This window comes from Apostichopus japonicus, chromosome 23 (assembly GCF_037975245.1).
Source record: "Apostichopus japonicus isolate 1M-3 chromosome 23, ASM3797524v1, whole genome shotgun sequence".
NCBI lineage: Eukaryota > Metazoa > Echinodermata > Holothuroidea > Aspidochirotida > Stichopodidae > Apostichopus > Apostichopus japonicus.
Genome location: NC_092583.1, coordinates 6,392,242 through 6,412,680, shown reverse-complemented (window position 1 = coordinate 6,412,680; position 20,439 = coordinate 6,392,242). Strand labels below are relative to the sequence as shown.

Here is a 20,439-nt window from a genome sequence, read left to right as displayed (position 1 = left end):
TTGGTATCATTTTTTTCTCTAAGTATATAAAAATGGACTTAAACCTGTATAGTTAATGGACAATTGTGCTAATTGGTTACTTTACACAATAATTAAAGAGAACGACGTATAGAACCTTATTATACGTTAGGCTCAAGACTCAAGGATCCTATGCGTGAGCATTAACTCTCCACTTTACAGTCTAAATTTACATAGAGCAGTTTTAGAAACTCTATACCGTAATATGCACTGATATATCTAACAGGGCACCTTTATGCATTGGCAAGCATTATCAGAGGAACACGATAAAACACTTCAACCAAATATTACAAGATGTAACCTCCTGCCCTGTGGATAATGATGTATCTTAAAGGAAATTATGCGTCCGCATGTGGGTGTGTACTCTCAGTATCTATTACACTGGTGTAAACTTCTAAGAATCAACCTTTAAATCTCCTATCCTACTAAACATCGTTAACCACGGAGCGAATCCTTAAAGACGTGAAATCATTTGAAAAAATTTGAAAATCATTCGGTGCCCACCTCCCGAGTGATTTTGACTAATATACCTCACATAACCCCTGTAGGCACTTAGAGAAATTAATCAGATGGAACGAGGGGTTAGTTTATACAGGAAATGAAATAATTTATGAAAAACTGAGATGATGAATGCATATACCTGTAATGGCCGAGTACGGCAATTCCAAATCTAACATTAATAGCATGGAATTATAATGGAAGAGAGACTTAACAAATTTCAACTCTTCATTGATTATTTATTTGTTTCCTTTAACTTTGGTATTCATTATTTACTATCATTCTTTATTTAATTCTTAATGGCATATTCTGTAACTGATGCACTGACTTATTACCATATAGGCTGATCCATTGTTTACTTACATGCAACACTTATAAATTAAAAGACAATAGCAAGTGTGATTAAAAATGATCTGAAGTAGTAAATCGTTTAATTGTGATAACCTTAATTCATGAGAGCTCGTTTTTGAACTTCTTACAATTAACTCAAGAACAGACGTATTTTCTCTGATATTTCTGTACCGGTGGACTTCTACGTAGAAAAAAGAAAGTAACAATCAAGAAAAAGCAGCTGATACAACAGCTGTGTCTCATATTGATGAATAATATTAATTAATCCATCAGTGTTCATTCCTTGCTGTCCACAGATGTGTGTAACTGCAGAAGAAAACACTGCAAATTAGTTAACGTATTTGGGGAGGGGGGTGGGGTGAGGGTGCCGTTCATCCTGATATGTGTACTCCTATACTTCTGAAGAAGGTATAACTCAAAGGTCAAGGTGTATGCAAGGGACTTAATCAGTATAGGTCACAAATGACAATACGGAACAACAAAACTACCCCGAAAACCATAACGAACGTATAATTACTTATATTATACTTATACTTATATAATTAATTATATATATATATTCACGGTATCTTGCACCGAAGTTATTAAGTAATCCTATATAAGAATTTTAAAACAATGAGGAAGAATTAAATTAAGAGTATGGAGGTCAGCTGCTTGATATAGTACTTAATTCCGACGCTGATAAAAACAAGCTAAATATTTAATGGTTTGATAATTGATCACTTAATTTAACAAATATATAGAATAAACAGCAATATACAGCAATATTTTGACATAAAGTTAAAAGCAAAGACGGAAATACTTCAATTGCTGTAAACGTCTCTTTCAGACGATGAAATGAATATATTCCTGACTACACTTTGATTGTTTGGGGTTTTTTTTTAATTAAAAAGGAAATTGGCTTTTCAGAAGTGTCGGGAAAGTAAAATATATAAGTTTTGTTGTTTTTTCGTCAAATATGACAGCCAGTTTTTCCTGTTTGTTGGTTCCTTGTATGTAGAAGTAGTCAAAACAAAGATCTAGCAAACTTGTAGCTAAAGTGCGTAGTTTTCCAATTATTATCGTAAAGTTAATCTAATTCTTCAAAGAAATTCCAGATTACACAAGACCACCTCATTCATCGAAGGTTACTTTTCGTTTATATAGAACTATGCTGTGATGTTCCATGCATAGATTATAACTTTTAATAATAACTATACCATAAATATTACTATTAACGTCTAGCTGATGGCTCGCAACAACGTTCTGACGTAGTCAGTCTGATGGGAAATAATTTCGATAATTCTCATCTTCGGAAGATTAATGTCAGTTTAGATGCTTTGTTGTTGATTGTCATATTCGACAAGATTAATGATACCAAAGATTTTTACACCATTTTTGTCGACCAAAGCATAACAAAACTTATATCAAGTATCTGTTTGTGGGTTGGTTGTCTCTGTGTCTGTCAGGATACAGTGATAATAATGAGATTAAACCTCGCAGCGAGCGATGTAGACTCACCTCTGGGTAAATATCACAGTTTTCGAATTACTCTGGCAGAGTGTCACGAGCAGTTCATGATTTCGCATTCTAAGGAACTTCAAAGCCTCTCTTGGATTCGTGTTTTTCTATGACTGTATTACCCAGCTGGATTAATTAACATTTTCAGTAAGTTGAACAAAATATCGCCTGAAGTTATATATATATATAATTTTTGTAATATCATTGCTTGACCTATTTTTGGATACTATACCCTATACATGTAGTTGTTCACGTTATGTTAGGTTGTAAGATTCAACTGGAGTTTTCTTTTTTTTTTGTAATTCAATCTTGCTGTCCAGGTTTCATTTATAACATTTGAATTATATAACCATAAAGTTCGCCGACCTGACTTTAATTGTATAATTGTATTTCAAAAAGTGTCATTATTAACGTTCGTGAGAGTAATAATATTTTTGTATCATTTATTTGAACTCAAATTGACCAAAAAAAAGTTTGATTCGCTAGTGGTAACATAAGTTGGTGACAGTAATTTGTTACCCAGACTTAGTCACTATAACACAGGTTAGTATGCATGGGTTTTTATAAGTGTAGGAATATCATCGACATAATTATTGTATAACCGCCAAGGTTATTGCCTGTCTGTGTTTTAATTTTGAAACATTGCGTATATTCTAGCATGTACTTCAATTCGAGGTCAGAATTTAAGTGTAACGTCTCTTTGAGTTACTCGAAAACATGGCGTTTGTGAGTTGTAAGGGTCAGTGACGTAACCAAAAACATCACTGTTTAAAGGATAGCATCAATCATTCCTTCTTATATTAAAGAAGCTTTCATGGAAAACTCGCCAACTTATGTTACCTTACTCTCAAAAATCTGAAGGAAATTTCTACACCGATACGGTGTACTGTGGTCATGTTAAACGCACATTTCCACGCTTACTTAATACGTGAAATAAAAGTAACATATTTTCCTGTAATTATCTAATATGTAAATTCAATTAATTTCTGCGTTAGGCGATTTACCGAACTAGAAACATATGTAGGTCTAATGTGTGGTATATTTATATGTGACCTAAAGACTACAGGAAATAAAAAACATACTTCAAGCTATTTTATGGGGCAGTGTACTCGGTGAAATATTGAAGGATAAAGAACGTAATAATGCTAAACGTACAGTCACCACTCAGTGTTGTCAGCTCTGTACTAATCCAAGTAGGATGCCAATACAACCTATTACTCGGTCATTTAATTATATCATTATTATGTTATTGCTTTTTTGGTGGATGCGATTATCATTTACGGGGCTTTAAAGAGTCATACTGTGGATGAAGCATATCGGTGTGCATTCCTAGTAATTGTTTATGTCTTTGAGATATATGTGAGTTATGAAACTTTGTATTTAAAAGTGACAACCTGACACTGTAATTCCTTTACGTTGAGATAAAGCACCTTAAACTTTTATAATAGTTAAAAAACAGACTAATCGAGCCAGTGTAATGCCGTTTGCAATAAGTTTGCTCGCTTTCATTACTAGGATGCTTTCTAATGTCCTCCTATCAACCCCCCACCCTCTCCTCCCCCCCCCCCAATCGACTCGTCCTCCACCCAATACATACAGACGTGCGCTTTCTCCCCCAGTCAACATAAATGACGCAATTGGTATTTGTGTACTACACAGCCCTCAGAATAAAATATAAAGAAAGTATTAAAACTACCCGTGCAGCTGCATGGACAAATTGAAATATTTCCTCTCGTGGTCTTAATTATGCAAAAATGGAAATATTGTAATAGGGGAAAGCGCCGGGTCTCGTCTCGTGAAGTGAATTTACTGCACGAGAATGACCGAGACGTCACCAATATTTAGGGTGACTTTTTCCAACTCGTGTTATCTTGATGTTTTCGTATACACATACAATTGAAAAAGTCATATCCAAATTATAGAAAACCAACCTGTAAAATATTACTTGAATATTAACGGTTAGCACCTGACCTATACCCTCTCACTGATAGCACATTGGTAAGTAATGTATTCAGGGATACATAGTTCGAGCTCACATCCATAGTGACATAAATTTGTAATTTCAATTCACAAACTCAAATTTGGTCTGCATATGCAGATGTGTCTAGTTAGGCAAATATGCATATGCAGATGTGTCTAATTAAGCACATATGTTTATGCACATGTGTCTAGTTAATGCACATATGTATATGCAGATGAGTCTAGTTAAGCACATATATATATGCAGATGTGTCTAGTTAGGCACATATGGATATGTGCCTAGTTAGGCACATATGTATAATGCAGATGTGTCTAGTTACGCACATATGTATATGCAGATGTGTTGAGTTACGCACATATGTATATGCAGATGTGTCATGAGTTAGGCACATATGTATATGCAGATGTGTCTAGTTAGGCACATATGTATATGCAGATGTGTCTAGTTACGCACATATGTATATGCAGATGTGTTGAGTTAGGCACATATGTATATGCAGATGTGTCTAGTTAGGCACATATGTATATGCATATGTGTCTAGTTAGGCACATATGCATATGCAGATGTGTCTAGTTAGAGACATATGGATTCGCTCCTTTCCATCCTGGCCTCCATAGGACTACTCATCAGGGTTATAAATTTGTGAGTAATAAATTATTTCGGGTAGCTATAACTGCAATATCACATAGAGACACTCTGCATTATTATTGCTGCTAGAGTGGACGTATACTTGTTCTATCGACATGTGCCTCTTAAACAAATTAATGAACCTTTCTGAAGATAGATCGATTTTTTTTTCTTACTTTGTAGTAGAATTCACACAAATAGTTTCTGCTTCAGTGCACGTTCTTGAGTGATTTCTTAGCTGACATATATGTATAATTAATGATAAGGAAGGTACCAATCAACGATTGCATGACCATTTAATTGCTTGTGTTTCTAGCATTTATTTTCCCAGAAGCGCATAAGATATCGGGAACTAAACCAGAGAATAAATTATTAATAAATGATTAAATTACGAGTTAGTCGCAGATGTGTCTAAGCTGTCATTTCTGGTACATCTTAATCTTTCTCTGATATTAACAACGCCTACCGTTCCTTTGCTTCTCTCTCATTAGCATATAACAGGGTTGTTGACAATCATAAGCCCCATTCACCAGCATTTAGCTGGTCAGTCGAGTATTTCTGAGTTAAGGTTTAGATTAATCTGTGGATATACGGAATTGCAGGTACAATTCTCAAGTCACTATAAGCTCTTAGCAGCTTCATACAGCGATAGCGACGTAACTTAATGAGAGTCACACTTCAACACTGGAGCCTGCTCGCGGTGAGTTACGCATGGATTGACACAGAGATGACACTGACGTGAAGTTCTTCAACCAAAGCATAAAGGGCTTATAAGATCGACGAATTGGTAAGTTTGTAGAGTCTATTTATTTTTCATCGGGAATGACAAGAATGAAGTGAGGTTATTGCAAAGTGTATAGGATTTCTTTCACTTGTATATTGTGTATTTACCATTGGCTACTACGGTGTGGATTACGAACTGTGACGATGAAAAGATTTAAGCGGCAGTGTGAGTAATTAACTATAGGCTTCGTAAATTTCTTTAATGATGTAATATTTATTTAATATTTATGCAAAATCAGCAAACGTGCAAAAAGGTAAAAAAGTCTATTGGTTTCGAGTTAGGACTGTTTGATCTGCTTTTATCTAATCAATTCAAAACAGGTTGTTTGCAATCGCATTGTATTTCGGAAGATGTTATCGCTGACACGTGTAAGCCTTGGTAAAAAACAGACTTTGAATGGGAATACACTAACCTTTCAGCATGTTGTTTATATTGACATGTTGCAAGTACAGCATATATTATACACAACGAGGTTTGACAATATCACGTGGAATTCAAATTGTTTATTTCTTGAATATTTGTGTTCATCCTGCATACACGTGTTGTGTCTTTCTGTGTAAGAGCTTCGATTGGTAGAACTGTTCACGTAAATCTATTTGGCTCGAAAAACTGAAACCTATATGTTAACTGCATAGTTTTCATGTAAATAATTATAATACTTTATCGTTTCAAGTTCGTCATGAGCTTTTTCTAATTAAGATGACGGATTAATCAATGAATTTCCCTTATGTGGAGTAGTAGGCCTACGTCTATGTTAAGTCTCTCAAAACAGGAAAGACGTTTCTCTGTTAATTGGGCTTGAGTAGAATTTTGAGAGAATTGTTGATTTAGCCAACTCCTCTCCTTTTATCCGTCTTTCATACTATTAACTTACAGAATGGTGTTTGTACGCTTCTTCATGGGTCATTATTCCACGCTGCTCGAATATTTGCCTGTGCAAGTAGAAAAGTTACCGTGATTGCTTTCATTGTGAGCTTTGATATTAAATATATGGTTACACAAACCTAAGGACTATACAATATTAAAACTTATTTGTTTTCATAGCAACATTTTCCCGTTGTCTTGTATATATTGATTTCAAACTATGTCTAATAAGCGTTTTTCTACTGACGACGACTTATGGAGAAGTTTTGTATAAAATACTACGTGTTAGTAAAGCCTTCTGATGATGGAACATTTTGTGCGTTCGTTTTTCTTTTCTTTTGATACCATGGAGACCATCTTTCATATTTTAATAATGTTTTATTGCAGACTATTCATAATCATATGGTCGTCTGTTTGCGTCAGGTATAACATACATATATCTTGAACTTTATGGGCTGCTAAATTTCAATCACGGTCATCTTTGTAGATTTTCGGAGGTCATTACCACGCCAATGTTATATGGACGTGTTGTTTGTTGATTGTTGATCTCATGATATACTTCAAAAATATCATGTTTCTGGTTTGATAAGTCAATATAATGATTATTGTCCAAAGCAACGTGTGCTCTCTAAAAACTATTGACTTACGTTCATTCTACTGACTGAAACAATACCTCGTTTTCATTATATTTATAGTACAAGATTCTCACACGGCCTAAAAGAATTGTGGTAATGTTGCACAGACCATGAGGTCACTCGTAAACCGTTGAATACGGTTTCAAGATCATACTACACTGGACATGTCAATAAATAGGCTATTACGAATTCTCCTTGCAAATAGATCTCTTTTTCGTTTCGTGCTGTTAATGAATGCAATAATTTAACCGTTTCATTGGCTTCGATACAGTGATCCTGCTAATGAAGCAAGTGTTATAATCGTGTGTTGTTATGACCTTGTAGTCTGCTGTCGTTGCTGTGATATTGCTTGTGATAGGACTTATGGTTAGTGATTCCTCATCTTATTATTGATCTTTAGCTACGACAACAAATTCAAGAGCCATATACAGAACTCCTATATGTGTTTGCAGAGCTTGCACAAGTTGAAGCTCAGGCTAGTACTTCCATAGTTGTTATCAGCTTTTTGGTCAGCATGGTGCATCTTCCGGAAGTTTTCTCGACACAATCAATTTAAATAATGTGCTTTTCTCAACCGCAACAGTTGATTGGTAGTATTTTCCTTGACTGTTAAATTGTGACGGATGTAGACAATTTATGTAGGACTTTGCATACATGCATTGTGCAATCCTAATATGGCCAACACTACAGAATGTTTCTGAACTGAGAAACCGATCTAACTCCCATAGTGGTTCGTTGCTGAGACACAACATTATATTGTGCAATAGTTTGGTAGGTCGTATAAATTATGTCAACTGGCTTTGTTTTTGCATTGCTTTTATTTGTGCAATTACACCCTTCCCCGTTCACTGCCTAATTGTAACCTGTTCATTTTCTTACCAATATCAAATAACATCCCGTCAAAAATTTAACATCATATATAATAATAATATTCGTATTTTCTAAATCAATCCATTCGTACCCATAACTTTGTACTCGTACTCAGCAAATGTAAACACAAGGAATAATTCGGACCCATAGCTTTGTACTATACTGGTTCTCGTGACAAACTTCTACTCGGGACCTTTTTCTCCTATGAGTGCAAGCATAATAGTCCTTGCTTTTTAATTACACCATTGTGTGTCTTTCCTTGCGATAACACTAAGTTGTCTTCATTAACGATAAGTTCACTGTGACCCAATTTCAATATAATATGACTGCATAAGTTTGTTCACAACTCATTATCTACATAGTCGCTTGAAATATTTCTTGCAGCTGGCTGGGTCCATTAAGATTCACTCCAGTTACTAAGGGCAAGATTTCAACAATAATGACAAAAATAACTTCAGCCTCAATTCATATATGCCAAATAGACCAGCCTGCATATATACATCTACCGAATGAATATAAGTCGTTATTCTAGACAAAGTGTTAGTACAATTTTTGGTTTCGATGATAATTGTAACCTTTGCATTCATGATGACGTACTTATGTGTGTGTGTGCGTTTGTGACGCCCAGCTTCTAAACACGATATCTCAGAAGGGAAGGTCAGACCAATTTCATTTTTGGTGTGTGGAAGTACCACATTAAATGTAAGAAGCATTTTATTTTTGGTGGAGGTCAAAGGTCATTTGGGGCCATCAGAGGTCAAAATGTGAAAACCTTATAAACATGATATTGCAAGAAGGGAACCTTGGACAGATCTCATAATTGGTTTGTAGATGTACCGTATCAAATTTAAGGAGCCTATTATTGCTTTTGGTGGAGGACAAAGGTCATTTGAAGTCAAAATACGCCAAACATTTACTTCTCTCCCCTCTTACATGTCTCTTTACACTAACACACCTTCCTAAATATAATGTCGAAAGGGAAGCTTGGACAGATCGCCTATTTTGGTATGTAATTGTACCACATTGAGTGCAAGAAGCCTAATGTTGTGGGCGGAGGTCAATTGTCGTTTGAGTTCACTAGGGGTCAAATTGTGAAAACCATGCCAGACACAATATTTCAGCAAGGACAGGTGTCATATTAAGTATGTTGATTTGTCTATCACATTTAGTACAAGAAGCCTGTTGGTGAGGTCAATGGTCATTTCAGGACAGCATGTGTCATTGTGAATTTATTGTTTGTCACATCACACTGCTTTTCACTGTATTACTAAGGTCAAGTATGTTGTATACTCTCACTGTACATTACGTCAGGATCATGAAGAAAACTGCTCATGTTACATCATCGAATCCACAATGCATTTGTTTGCATACTGGTTTATAGTTGACATTATTTCTCGAGGTAAGTTGTGTAGCAGCTATTGTGACAGTAATGCAACAGACATCAAATATATACTCTCCGTGTGTATTTAAGGGACGCGAAATTATGTTACGAACTCAATCGGATGTTTGGAAGAGTGACTTCTGACAAGACTTTGATATTTCTAAAGTGTATTTGCACCACATCTTTATATTCTATTTCGATTGAAATGATTTTCACGTCCAAATATATTTAATTGCTAAGTTCCTTTAATACGGATAAGCTATGATAATCAGAATGACATTGTCCATATATGTTAATATTTTATGTGAACTTATGTGGGAATACGATGTGAACCAAACATAGGTGATGTCATCTTTGACCATCGACATCAAAATATTTTGCTTCATTCGTCAGGCTATTGCTTTGATGTGTGGAGTTAACCATACTAATGTCGGTGTATTCATTTGGTGTAAAAACCAAACTCGGAAGTTTCAGATTTGATTCAAATTTTTGTACACATACTCGGGACATTGTATTCGTACACGAAATAAGTCTGCTGTACAGTATACTAGTGCAGTACACTGGTGTACAGTATACTAGTGCAGTACACTAGTGTACAGTATACTGGTACAGTACACTGGTGTACAGTATACTAGTATAATACACTGGTGTAGAGTATACTAGTACAGTCTATAGTGTACAGTATACTAGTACAGTACAAAATGGAATACGTAACACTATGATTTCATTATTGGACATGTTTGCGTCTGGAGTTTTAAGAACATATAAAGTCTACACAACATTCGGGAAGCAAAAGAAGTTATACTTCCAGACTTTCTTTACTTTTTTTCAACTATCAAATGTCGCTAAAGTTTGCTCTTGGTTCTTATAATATTATATGATTTGATATTTCTACACTTAACTATATTATATTGTCCTATCTGGCAAATTAGCCAACGTAAAAATGGGGAAATATTACCCTCGGTGATAACCTGTTTATTACGAATTTATTGACTGGTCTTCGGTAACCATTTGTTTAACTTTTGTTATTGAACTAGTAAACAGTCATCTCTTAGCTGAATAAACAATATGTCAGAAGAACACAACATTAATTATTGCTATTTACTATTTTGCCTGTCGTTATTATTGTTTCAGCTGATATCTATGTTAATCATATATATATAACGACATGTTAACAACGTGCTTTCAACGAGGACAAGTATACAAATTATTAGTTATATTTAATTATATGTTCATCATAATTATAGCAAATTGCAATGCTTCAAATTCAAATGAAACATTGCACAGTCATTTCGTAAAGCATATTTACATATGCATACATAAGAAGTAACATAATGCATGAGGATGAACGAAAGAGTTGCGCTGCATTAGATAATTGAAATGTGTTTACTAGCGTCACTAATGTTCGATTTCAGTCACATGTTATGAAATTAAGAATGTTAACAGCATCCAAACCTAGATTATCTCGGGAAGCAATGTCTGATGCCTGATTCATTCAAATAGCATTGTAGAACACGAAAACGGTTCGAATTATACTCAAATGTGCAGACGAATAAATGAATGATAACATTAATTCACCAGCTAGTTAGCCTAATGTGTGGGGTGAACCTGTGTATTCATTGTATATATCGTCGACCATTGCTTACTGTTTATTATCATGTTTGCTTCATGTACGTCAGGAATATTATTACTACGCCTGTATTCTTCAGCGCCAAGAATATTAGATGGCATGACTTAGATATTTACACTGGAGTCCATCGAAAAAAAAAACTAGACATATCAATCTCAAAAGAAGGTTCTCATATTTTTACGAAACGCTGTAGCCACTGGTGTTGAGGAAAATTATGTGTAGGTGTACGTTAACTATATGTTGCTTTAAATTTAATATTTAGTGAGCAATGCTAACCTGAGAATTGTTTACCGTTCTCGATTCTCATTAAAAAATTGTATCAGCACAAAACAAAGCCTTAAACCGTTGAGTTGACAGACTGTTACAGGTGTTATGTTTTACAGCAGATTGCAGGGCGTTATCTTCGGATAAGGAAACAGGACACAAAATAACTGAAGGTATCTGGAAATAGATAAAAGTACGGTCATGTTTCACTTTCAGAAGAACTCTCACAAGTAAGCATGTAAGCTATAATGTACATAGAGCAAACACTATATTTTAATTTGGCACGCAACGTGTGATTAGCTTTACAGAAAGAGTGCTTTATATCCTGATTCCCCATTGATAGTATTATTATTAATATCCGCAATATATCGTCGGTTATGACAGTGCATAGTACAAACTATCATTTCATATTCGTTTGCTTAATACATCTTTTAAGGCTTTTTCAAAGGTTCGGGCACAAAGATGGACTAGTTTTCCTTTAAGTCAGTATGTAGGTATTACATAAGCTTCACTTCGCCTCTAATGTTAAAAGTTATATAAATCCGAGATATACGACCGTATAGTGAATTTCAGAAAATGATTCATTGCAACAGAAATTAGTATTCAATTTCTCACATGCGCTCCAGCATGGCCTGGCAAAATGAAAATATAATTACCGAGACCTGACGATGGGTATCTGGGATTATTTGTAACACTGAGGGATTGTTGAGGACATCGCATTGGCGGTCAATAAGAATGTGTTTAGCGCGTAGCCAACCAATGTCTATCAGTTTTAATATTAACTATGTCATTTCTGCTTCTCCCTTTAAATATAAGCAATGGTTGATATTCTGATTACAGAGAACATCTGTATGAAATAATACTGCACTAAAAGCATAATAATACAAACGACGAGCAACACTTTACATATACAACGGCATAGCTCAACATGATGTATTACTCAACACAGTGACGAAGACGTTTATTACTGTGTATAGCTGGAAGATTGTCTCATTTAACCTGATAACATGGGAACCAGCCGCTTATAAATGTCTCAGAAAACGAACTCTGTTATGTGTAGTATGCATTTGCGCCTGTGATATAAGCATAAATCACAACATTTTGTCACACAATAGGTCAATAACATGAAATATGAGCCACGGGATAATTTGTATATAGAAGCTTGTGTTAATTAATATCTTTGAACATTGAAATTGAGAGGTCATGGAAGTATCAGGATCAATACTTTGTGTAAGGTAAATGTAATAAGTGTGCCCACTTGGAGATATTGGCCTTTATCTGTACTAAACTGCTGTTAGATTTTAGTAGGCGCCACAGTCAACAAAATATGCATCTAGGTAATTCATTATTCAAGATAATCAATCCAGAAAGTTTTAATAAAGCAAACTTTCGGCAAGTGATGTTTGCTTATCATTAGAAAACATATGTTCAAAAGTACAGATGCACTCAATGGCTATAACTGGAACGATATAAAACTTTGACATAATTTCCCAGTTTTTTAAAAGAACGTATATGCCTATTTGTGTTAGTCTGTCCTATAGAGGAGGTTTACCAGCAAGATGTGTTTCTCGTTGCACAATTATGTGCGAACTGAATTCATTACTATATTCCATTAGTTGTTGATACCAGCAATTCTATTGTTTTTTATGGTCTGCTGCATACAGACACATGTATGAATTGTTTAGAGATAATTTATTTTTCACATACCTATAGACTCTTATATGTGGTAGGGAGGCTGTTTCGTATTCCAATCCGCTAACTGCTACCAAATTCATTACTTTCACCCCAGTCGCCTAATTCAGTGTCAGATATGTGTTCAATTATTATTATCAGACGAAGCTACCAAAACATCGTTACAAACAAACTGAAAACAAGAATAGATCGATCGGTATACCTAAACAAAGCGTCCACTTTCAATTGTGTAAAAACCTCAGTAAACTCATAGGGACAAATTTATCGCGTATATATAAAAATATGTAATAATAAATTATTCAGAGAGTGAGACGGAGTGAGTATGCACAATGATCAAATAATATAATAGATATTACCTTCCTATTAGAAGTTGTTTATAATTTTAATATATGCGTAAACTTGCTTCTCTCTGTGTACCTCTGATTCAATAACGAGGCGTTGCAATGGGTCAAAAGTAGGCTTAATTGGTCTAGTTAGCAGTTTCGAGAATTTCATTATGTACTGGATAATTCACTTTGTACTGTGTTAGTAACGCCAGTAAATAAATATAACAAGTACGCTACTATCTTAAGCCAACTAAGTGCCAGTGATAAGTGGACTTCACTTAGTATCTGTGCTGGCAGTGTTAACCCATATCTTACACTAATTCTATGTACATTGAAACAAACTGTATAATTCCATTGTTTTATGGTTCCATTACATACGGGTGGTCTGGCCGAATGTTGAGGGTGCCAAGTCGCAGTAAAATAAACGCGACAGAAGATGATGTCGTTGGGAAGCTTGCTTTTGCAATAACAACTGTCAAATCATCGATACTGCGTTAATAGCACATAAGGCCTGCTATTTAAACAACTACAGTATAATAGTAATGAATTTAGAATAATCGCTCTGATTAAGCAGGTTGTGACTCACGCTCTGGTAATCGCGATAGGATTTAGGGTGAAGGAAAGCGACAATGAAAATCGCAAGTTAAGGATCTTAAGGTTTCATGATCAAACTTGCTGTTAAATTTAAGTACTTTTGATTGTTTTAAGGTAGCTAATGAAGTATCCTATCAAAGACCCAAATGCAAACATTTCTCACGTCTGGGGCCGAAATTTGTGGGTTTGCTTCCATTTTTCTATATAATCCCTTCCCTTATTTAAAAAGACCGAAACCACTTTAACCAGATGGACGTTTTAAAAAACCAGGCAAATGTAAAATAGCTTTTGCTCGGAGTTCATCAAAACATGTAATAAATTATTTGTGACTTCAGAAAATTGTAAAGTGAAATTATATGTAAATTCAGTGCCGATCAAGTTTAATCACGGCATCTTATGGTGCTTAAGAAGTAAATGCTTCGGTAGCACCTATGGCTTCGTAAATATCAAATGATTCGATCAAAAGGTGTGGGAGTTGTGGCTACAAAGCTGCTGAACGTCATTGTACTGCAGGAGTGAGCCAAGGGATGAAATTGGTTCTGTGTAAGTGGATTGCTTCAGTTTCGTTCACTCAATAGCTGTCACCAACCAATCACGTGCTCGGGAGACGCACTATCTGAATACCCTATCCAGTGTCAAAGCGGCAAAGTGCGAGAATCATGATATCACATTTGTTATTATTATACGAGCCCGGGGAGTTAATTAGCTATATCATAAAATATTCATACCTTGTTTTTTAAATGTTAAAGTAAACAGTGATCGCTCTTGAAATTATTGATCTATATTTATGGTAATCAAGACATTAAGTATCACGGAAAGGTAAATCTGTGATTTGAGCGGCAAATAAAAGAACTAGTAGTCTGCAATTCGTTATGTAACAATACCCTTACAGTCATATCGTTAATTAACTCGAAGAAAAATTCATGATATGTTTCTTTCCTGCAGATAAAACGCATTGAATCTTCGCAAACTGTCTTTGAGACTTGTTGACATTGCTGATGTATAACAGGGTTCCCTTTACCTTTCTTTTCAAGGTACAATTGAATATTTTGTAAACTTCTGGCAATCGGGAGACAATCAGTCAACACGGCACACGCACAGCTTGATGTTAATGATATTACAAACACATTAGACCAGGTAACTTACCCTGATGATAACTAGTCACGTACCAGTGAAGTCTATAACTTATCTCAGTTCCAGATCAAGTCGTGTCATTCGTTTATCAAGTAAAAAATCGAATCACAAGTCAGTTTGTTACATTACAAGTCAATAAGAATCAAGTCAACCACATTAGAAAATGGAAAGAGCCCTGGCGTAAAGACAAATCAAACAACATGAGATATATATATTACATTTAAACAAAGCCATGTCTATAACATTCAAGCGACAATTATTATGGCAGGCTTACATATATCAATTCCACTTCTAGCTATTAAACCTCAAACTATTTTAACCGAACTAGTACCTATAGTTTAAGCTCATGTCATCTCATAAGAAGCAGGAGACAATACTGAACCAGTTTTCTGAAAGAGGACATAGTAGTTAGGCTTTATAAACAGTTGGTTAGGCCTCATCTGGAGTATGCTGTGCAGGCTTGGAACCCATATATTGCTAAGGATAAGGAAGTACTTGAAAAGGTCCAGAGGAGGGCTACTAGGATGATTAGTTCCTTAAAGAGTGTTCCTTATTATAGGCGGTTACAACTGTTGAATCTCACCACACTGGAGCTTAGGAGGTCATGTGGGGACTTGATTCATGTTTTCAAGCTTGTGTATGGTTTTGACAATTTATCCTTTACCGACTTTTTCATGTTTGCTAACAGTAATTGTACCAAAGGTCATTGTCTTAAACTCCAAAAGTCACACAGTAGGATTAATATTCGGCATAATTTTTTTTTCTAATAGGGTTGTGAATGAGTGGAACGGTTTGCCTGAGAAAGTTGTACTTGCAAGTAGTGTCAATGGGTTTAAGAATGCTTTGGACAAGCACTTTAAGCATTGTAATCGGGTCTGAGTGTTGGTGTCTTCAGTGCTTTCCTCTCTCTATAGGGTCCTTGATGGGGACTTAAGTGTCCCTCCTGATCCTTTTTTCTACTAAACTAAACTAAACTAAATTGTTTTTATTGTTTATTCTAAATCGACTATCACGTAAAATTGGAACATGCGGCATTTCAGAGATAGCGAAGAGGGATTTGTATAGAGTCAAAATGATGTTTATTACTAAATACTTTAGATAGGTGGTTTACTGCCGTTGTATTTCCATTGAATGTAGCATTAAACAATATTACAAACTATTTTTGACACCATAATCCAACTCACGAGCTTAAAGTGGGTCATCCAGCACAGGTTAACGGCACTAGTCCAAATGTTGCAGTCAATCGAGTTAGTCTGCTCACCGTTAATGTCATCAACACGGTGACTCAATAGGAATGCATATGACAATGATGAAGTCATACTACAAGTGCATGTGACTAGAACCTGTTTGTAAAAAACCCTATATACGCCACTCTATGTTCAAAAGTAGAACGTAAGTTCAAATCGTAACACTTGGATAATTAAAATAACCATTATTCCCTACCATTTTCATCTTTCTCAACCGTAGCAAGTTGCCATCCATGCAGTCAACGCGTATGGAAAAGAAATAGGAAAGACAACAAATATTTAGAAAATGTGTACGTCGTATAGCTAGAAACGAGAACATTGACCATTTGAATCAAGCTTGAATGGTTTACTGAAATACAATAAACAGACCTGACGCACGGCGCGCAATAGACCATCAGCGTTATCAAGTCATGCGTCTTACCATATGCAAATAACTTAGAACATTATAATGATATTCCGCTGAAAATATTGAATAACTGTTGCAGGAGCCTGACGATGTGTTTCATTAACGTTATGAAGAGTCAGAAATTACTTGTTTAAGTATAGTAAATGTTTCTAATCTACGCATCTAGCTCGGTTATGATAAGTAGGCTGGTCATATTGGATCTTTATGAACCAGTGAGGGTGAGTGAAATTGATCAATTTGGTACGAATCATTAGACATGTATCTTAATGCACAACAACACAATAGCGCGTTTCCTAATAATTTAATCAAGATGTAGAGTGCACGATATGTTACAGAATGAAATCCTACACGACAAAATGTGAGTCAGGCTACCGGGAGGTTCAGGTATTATGAACACTCACGATGGAGTATTGACAGCTTTAAAAGTTTCTGGTTGTAATACCACATCCAATTTGGTATGTTATGCGAACTATTCCATCAAGCAGGCCCGTATAGCCTGACCGAGGAGTAGGGTCTCCCCTACCCCAACCCCGTGAAGCCTACTGTTCCCATATATGAACCACCACCGTAAACTTCACAAGTTACAGAACATGTGTATTGTACCCCTCCTGAAATTGTTGGTGTCCCTTCAAATCAGATTCCTGGCTAAGGGCAATTTCCTTGGTATTTTGAAAGCCATTACAAAATTAGAAAGATCAGCGAGATGCATTTTCTAGACTCTATTGTGTCTTGGCATGGCAATAAATGACTAGCGACTTGTTGCTGATACATTCTTGACATTACTAAAACAGACGCTATTAACCTTTTTAACAATGGAAAGAATATTTATTCGCGATTGAAAATGGTATTCAGTTTGTGTGCACTTATATACCACTTGCAAAGGAGAACACATATTTCCATGCATGTTTTCTTCTGTGTTAAGGTTCTATCTATAGTGCGACACACAGCGGGTACAAATTGAACACATTTTATGGTTTGTTTTACTATTCTTTGCAATGGACTCAGTGATAGGATATTCCCATCGATTTAGCTCTCTTTCAATTATTTTACCGTCTTATCGTGCTTTGCTAAAATTAGACATTTTCTCTGAAAGTTCTTCTCTCAAGATATAGATCCCTTTTGATACGATACAATAGTGCAGTTTCACTCGTGCAGAAAGATATTTGGTTAGCGAACTGACGTTTCTCACATTACTAATTGCATTTCTGAGGTCGATCGTTGATTGCAAACTGCATTTAGAGTTCTCCCCAAATGGTATACAGAATCAGGGGAACAGAAGAAATGGCTATAACTCGTAATCATGCTTTTGACCGGTCAAATTATTCTCGCAATAGGTTGCTTAATATCATTGGTTAATATCATAGCGATAAATGCCAGCAGCCTATACAGCTGTATCGCCCTGTGTAAATTGAAATACAAATAGACTATAGAAAGCGACATGCATGTGGTCAATAATGTTCAAACTTTAGCAAGTATGTTCTAAGCATTTGTCATATAAAAGGTCTCAATGTCTGTCGTAATTTGCAAAATCCCTCTGGCCAGTACTTTAAAGAAGATTCAGCTTGATCAACTTCGACGAGAACCTTTCGAATATATACATAAATAACGTTGCATCGAATATCTTAGATGGTTTAAAAACGATTCGTCTATACATTACTGTTTTACAACACAACAGCCCTTTTGAAAAACTAAACGTTCTGTACATGAAATCTCTCATGTTAATTTGCTTTATTGAATCAACAAGCTTGTAAGGTTGATATCATTAAGACACATATTTCCATTCAATCCAAAATGAACGCTAAGCAAAAATGAGTCCCTCTTTAAAATATTCAAAGATGTAATAATCATATGAGTCATGGCGCACTAAGGTGATGGCGAGCTTTTTATGTCAAGGAAAAAAAGAAAAAACAACAAAAAGGAAACAGAAATGGGGAGGGTTGTTTCGTCTTTCTTTCTCATTATTTCTTGCCGTCCTGCTTTCTATGACGAGAATACAGAGAAGGCTTGCCTCAATCAATTAACGATGTTCAATGCATTTGCTAATACTACGTCCATGATATCCCGAGAGTCTCATCCATTTATTGAAATTCTAAAAGGAATTCTCCCAAGGAATGATTTAATATCCTTTGACTGATAAACGAATCACTTTGATAAAGGGGCTTGACTTAAGGTAGCAATGAAAAAATAACAGGAGCCCATTTTCCTTCTGTTTCAGTTGCAAACAGTTCAAAAATTGATCGATCGAGCAGCCCAAAAGGACGGCGCGAAGGAAAAGGTTTGTAGCACGTCGCCAGCAAGTTTCCTGCATGAGTCTATGTGGCAAACACAATAAGGTGCAGAGGATTGCTATTCTGCTGTAAATACTACTATCGTGATTCGGTTCTTTACTTTCTGATGATTATCTCTTCATTCTTTTCCTTTTGCACTCGATAGATTGAAACATTTCAGTTGTTTTTGTTTATTTCCTTATTTCATAACTATGGTCATGTTTGTGCATGTGGAAACACGGGATACGTTTGTTCATGAATTCTGCATATTTTCGAACTCTACCGATATATTGCGTCTTGCTTTTCTGAACGTTTTTTATTTATTTTTTAATAATAATATATATTATTTTTTAATAATATGGGCGTTTTGTCTCAGCACAGCATCATTTAAGACAGCAATCTGTCTAAGCATTAATCCATCGATAAGATGATGACACAATGTAAATTTAGTTTTTGTTTTATGTGTTTTCGACCAATACTATATTTTACATATAGTTTCATGATAAAATACCATAAAGCATAAGTTTTGTTCAGATATCGAAAGGTAACTGTTGAACCCGCTGTTACTTCAATTCGTTTCCTTCCTATAAATGTTACAGGTAAATATTTCCCTTGACTTTTCTCGTCAATTACAAATTTTATTATATTATAAACTCGCACTTGCATGAACAATGACTTGGACCTATCACTAATAGTTTGACATGGGCTAATTTGCATGTTTTATATTTATGCATTCCATATAGTATCATGCTCTCTCTCTCCACCATTCTCCACCTCTCTGCATCTCTCTCTTTCACTCTCTCTGAGGGTGCACCGATGACCTTCTGCTGGTGAGGTCATCCAACTTGGATGATCAGAATTTTTTAACAGTTTAAGCTCAGCACAGAGAAGGTCACACCGACCGCTCAGATGGTTCTTTTCAACAATAACTTCAAATGTCATGTTTGCTGAAATACTTGTAACTAAACTGTAGACTTCGGTAATAACCTCGAGTCTATCACGTTCAATGTTCATTTATGAACGTTAATGGTTATATTTACATACAATTTTTGATTCTTCCATAATCTTTCAACGAAAAGATCTCAGGCAACAGTGCGCATAATATTCAATCAAGATTGCCAATTTAAATCGACCCGACCTGTATTGCAAAATCGTCTGAAATAAATTTTCCTTCTAACTCCGCATGCATAACGAATATAGTCAATTCTACATTCGATAAGGAACCTACGCTGGTTCTCGATGAAGATTTTTCTTTATTCCATTGGAAAGTTTCCGACTCTTAAAATCTCGTCTTCTCTTTTCAAATTCCACTTGGAATTTTAATTTAATATACAATTTGATATATTGGATTGCAATAATATACTATTGTT

The 20,439-nt window shown here is 35.3% G+C and overlaps 1 protein-coding gene across 11 annotated transcripts in view; it reads left to right on the top strand.

Annotated features, from left to right (window-relative positions):
- LOC139964861 (dual specificity calcium/calmodulin-dependent 3',5'-cyclic nucleotide phosphodiesterase 1A-like) overlaps positions 1 to 20,439 on the top strand; it is a 272,661-nt gene that overhangs the window by 211,415 nt on the left and 40,807 nt on the right. For 3 of the 11 annotated variants that reach the window (XM_071966902.1, XM_071966903.1, XM_071966905.1), the window contains one exon: positions 19,018 to 19,077. The exons of 2 other annotated variants lie outside the window; for them this stretch is intronic. In XM_071966902.1, the coding sequence (XP_071823003.1) occupies positions 19,018 to 19,077 (60 nt within the window). 6 more of the 11 variants (XM_071966910.1, XM_071966909.1, XM_071966906.1 and 3 more) reach the window with 6 other exon arrangements.